Source organism: Montipora capricornis, chromosome 3 (genome assembly GCF_036669925.1).
Source record: "Montipora capricornis isolate CH-2021 chromosome 3, ASM3666992v2, whole genome shotgun sequence".
In the NCBI taxonomy this organism is placed as follows: Eukaryota; Metazoa; Cnidaria; class Anthozoa; order Scleractinia; family Acroporidae; genus Montipora; species Montipora capricornis.
The window spans coordinates 11,684,470-11,686,969 of record NC_090885.1 but is presented as its reverse complement, the minus strand read 5'-3'; the positions used below and the strand labels follow the sequence as shown (position 1 = coordinate 11,686,969).

Here is a 2,500-nt window from a genome sequence, read left to right as displayed (position 1 = left end):
TCGTGAGTCTCCTTCAGTCCCTTGGTTTTACAATAAACCTCAAGAAATCATTACTGATTCCAACACAAGCGATAACCTTCCTGGGTTTCCAAATAGACTCAACGTGCATGATGCTATCTCTCCCGGCAGAAAAAACCGACAAAATTCTAGACTTTTGTCGCAGTCTGCTCGTTTCTCAAAGTATCACATTGCGAAACCTAGCAAGTTTAATAGGTCTGTTAGAGTCCTCGAGACCAGCCATTTGGCGAGCTCCACTTCACTTTCGTCACTTGCAATCAGACCTGATAAGGGGCCTACAAATGAACCAGGAGTCTTACGACGCCTTGATTGCCCTGTCACCGAGTGCCAGAGTAGAACTTGCTTGGTGGTTGAAACACACCCTCAATGCAAACGGCAGTCCTGTACACCTTCCTCCGCCGGATATGATCATCACAACCGACGCCTCCAAGAAAGGTTGGGGTGCAGTGCATCAATCCTTTCAGACCAATGGCAGATGGTCTCAAAAAGAGTCTCTCCAACACATCAATTATCTAGAGCTAAAGGCGTCCTTTTTGGCCTTGAAAACCTTTCTCAAAGACAAGTCTCACGTATCCGTATCTCTGCAACTAGACAACACTACCGCCATAGCTTACATCAACAACAAAGGGCCCCCCAACTTGTGACTCTGGCATTAGAGATGTGGGATTGGTGTCAGGAAAGAGACATCCTTGTGATAGCTTCTCACATCCCAGGAAGAGACAACGTCTCAGCGGACAAGGAGTCCAGAGAATTCACGGACATGAGCGAGTGGAAGTTGGACCCAATAATTATTCAGCCTTTTCTGCTGAATTGCCAGACCGATCTATTTGTATTGTTTCTTTAGGGGGGATTCGCCCTTCTGTTGGCGTTAAAAAGTGGTTTGAAGCACTAACTGGGAAATTCCTACCATTTGTTGTCTCATGTATTTCTCACTTCATCTGTTCATATAATTTGAATTATAACTTCAGGCCACTTCGCGGCCCTAGTATAATTCTCATTATCTACATCCCTGCTTGAAAACAAGTTGTGTTTTAGTCTCAGTCAAAGAAAGTCTCAAACCACTGAGTGATTTTACCTCTTCTTTCCATTTTGGTGGTGCATATTTAGCAAGTTTAACATCTAAGTCCAAAAAGATATGTTCGCCATCTATAACAAAGAAAGGAAACAAGGAAAAAGATGAGAAAAATCTTATTAAAAGTACATGTATGTCATAGTGGCAAAAAGATAACAACATTATCATCCTTACTCCCCTGGCTGACATCTAGGCATGGTATACTGGCTGATGTTCTTAAGTTCCCCAACGACTGGGTCATGACAAATGAAGAAAGGTTCTTGGCATAATATTATAATGTTGGTGGTTGTTGTTTGGGTGTGGTGTCTGGTTCTTTGGAAAGTTTAAAAATTTTAAAATCAAGCCAATACTGGTCAGCATTGATTGTGGATCTGGCCTGCGTAGCTGGCGGTATTGTTTGCGCGAGAGGCCAATGCCACACAGAGAATGGGCAGGGGCGCTGTGAAATACCGCCTGCCCGAAAACTATGGTTTTTAAAATAATTATCTTGGTAACTGAGCGAAACGAAATTTCTGATTGGTTCAGATATTAAGAACACATCTATCAAATGTTACTTGAAACCTTCGGTAGTAATGTTGACCATCGAAGGAAAGAAATACACAAAGTCGCCGAAATTCTCAGGACTGACTCTTTAGAAGGTGGGAATTCCATTGTAACAAGCTTTTTACTATCACGGCATTCTATGCCTCTAGGGGAAGACCTTTTTCTTGATTTCATGGACGGAAACATGGAGCGTGATGCTTGTACGCTTGAACAAAAAGTGCTGTTTTTCTCTGAGCATGGTCTGTCTTTCAAATTTGTACACAGACATCTGAAACCTTTGATTTATTTTGATGTTTTATCTGCCGCAAGAAACACAAGAAATTTTAAGATAATGATTATTTTGTGCATGGGAATGTTACGCATGACGCCCTAAATTATGCATATTTTTGGAAAAATTAAATTTGTAAAAAAATTACAATTCAATAAAAATCCATGATATTACACAAACTTGTGGTCAGGAGTATTATGTCCTTTTTATGTGTGCCAAGTCTCGGAATTGTAGCTCTAAAAGTATCAGAGTTTTTTTTGTTCATGTTTGCTTCTGTATGTTTGTGCACATGGACTATGCTACTGACCATGACACTTAGATCCACAAATAAAAAGCAAATCAATGACATGGTAACAGGCAAAAGAGCAAGACATATCTTTCAAAAACAATACTATTATAAGCACTTTACAGTGACTTAACACAGTTCATGAATTATTAATTTATTGAGTAACTGGTTCCAAATTACCTTGCTCCTGTGTCAAACCAAAGAAGATCTTCTCCGTTAATCCAAGATATTTGATAACTTGGTCAAACAAAACTTGAGTAGTTGCAGTGGTCTACAGTTGTAGTAAAAAACAAAAATAAGAAGTCGATCTCTC

The 2,500-nt window shown here is 40.0% G+C and overlaps 1 protein-coding gene and 1 pseudogene across 4 annotated transcripts in view; one reads left to right on the top strand and one right to left on the bottom strand.

Moving 5' to 3' along the window:
• LOC138042214 (tyrosine-protein phosphatase non-receptor type 13-like) overlaps positions 1–2,500 on the bottom strand; it is a 96,356-nt gene that overhangs the window by 66,215 nt on the left and 27,641 nt on the right. For all 4 annotated transcript variants that reach the window (XM_068888028.1, XM_068888027.1, XM_068888030.1 and 1 more), the window contains 2 exons: positions 2,368–2,458; positions 1,094–1,164 (listed from right to left, as the gene is read on the bottom strand). In XM_068888028.1, the coding sequence (XP_068744129.1) occupies positions 1,094–1,164; positions 2,368–2,458 (162 nt within the window). The remainder of the gene's footprint in view (positions 1–1,093; positions 1,165–2,367; positions 2,459–2,500) is intronic.
• LOC138041708 (uncharacterized) lies at positions 232–862 on the top strand (annotated as a pseudogene).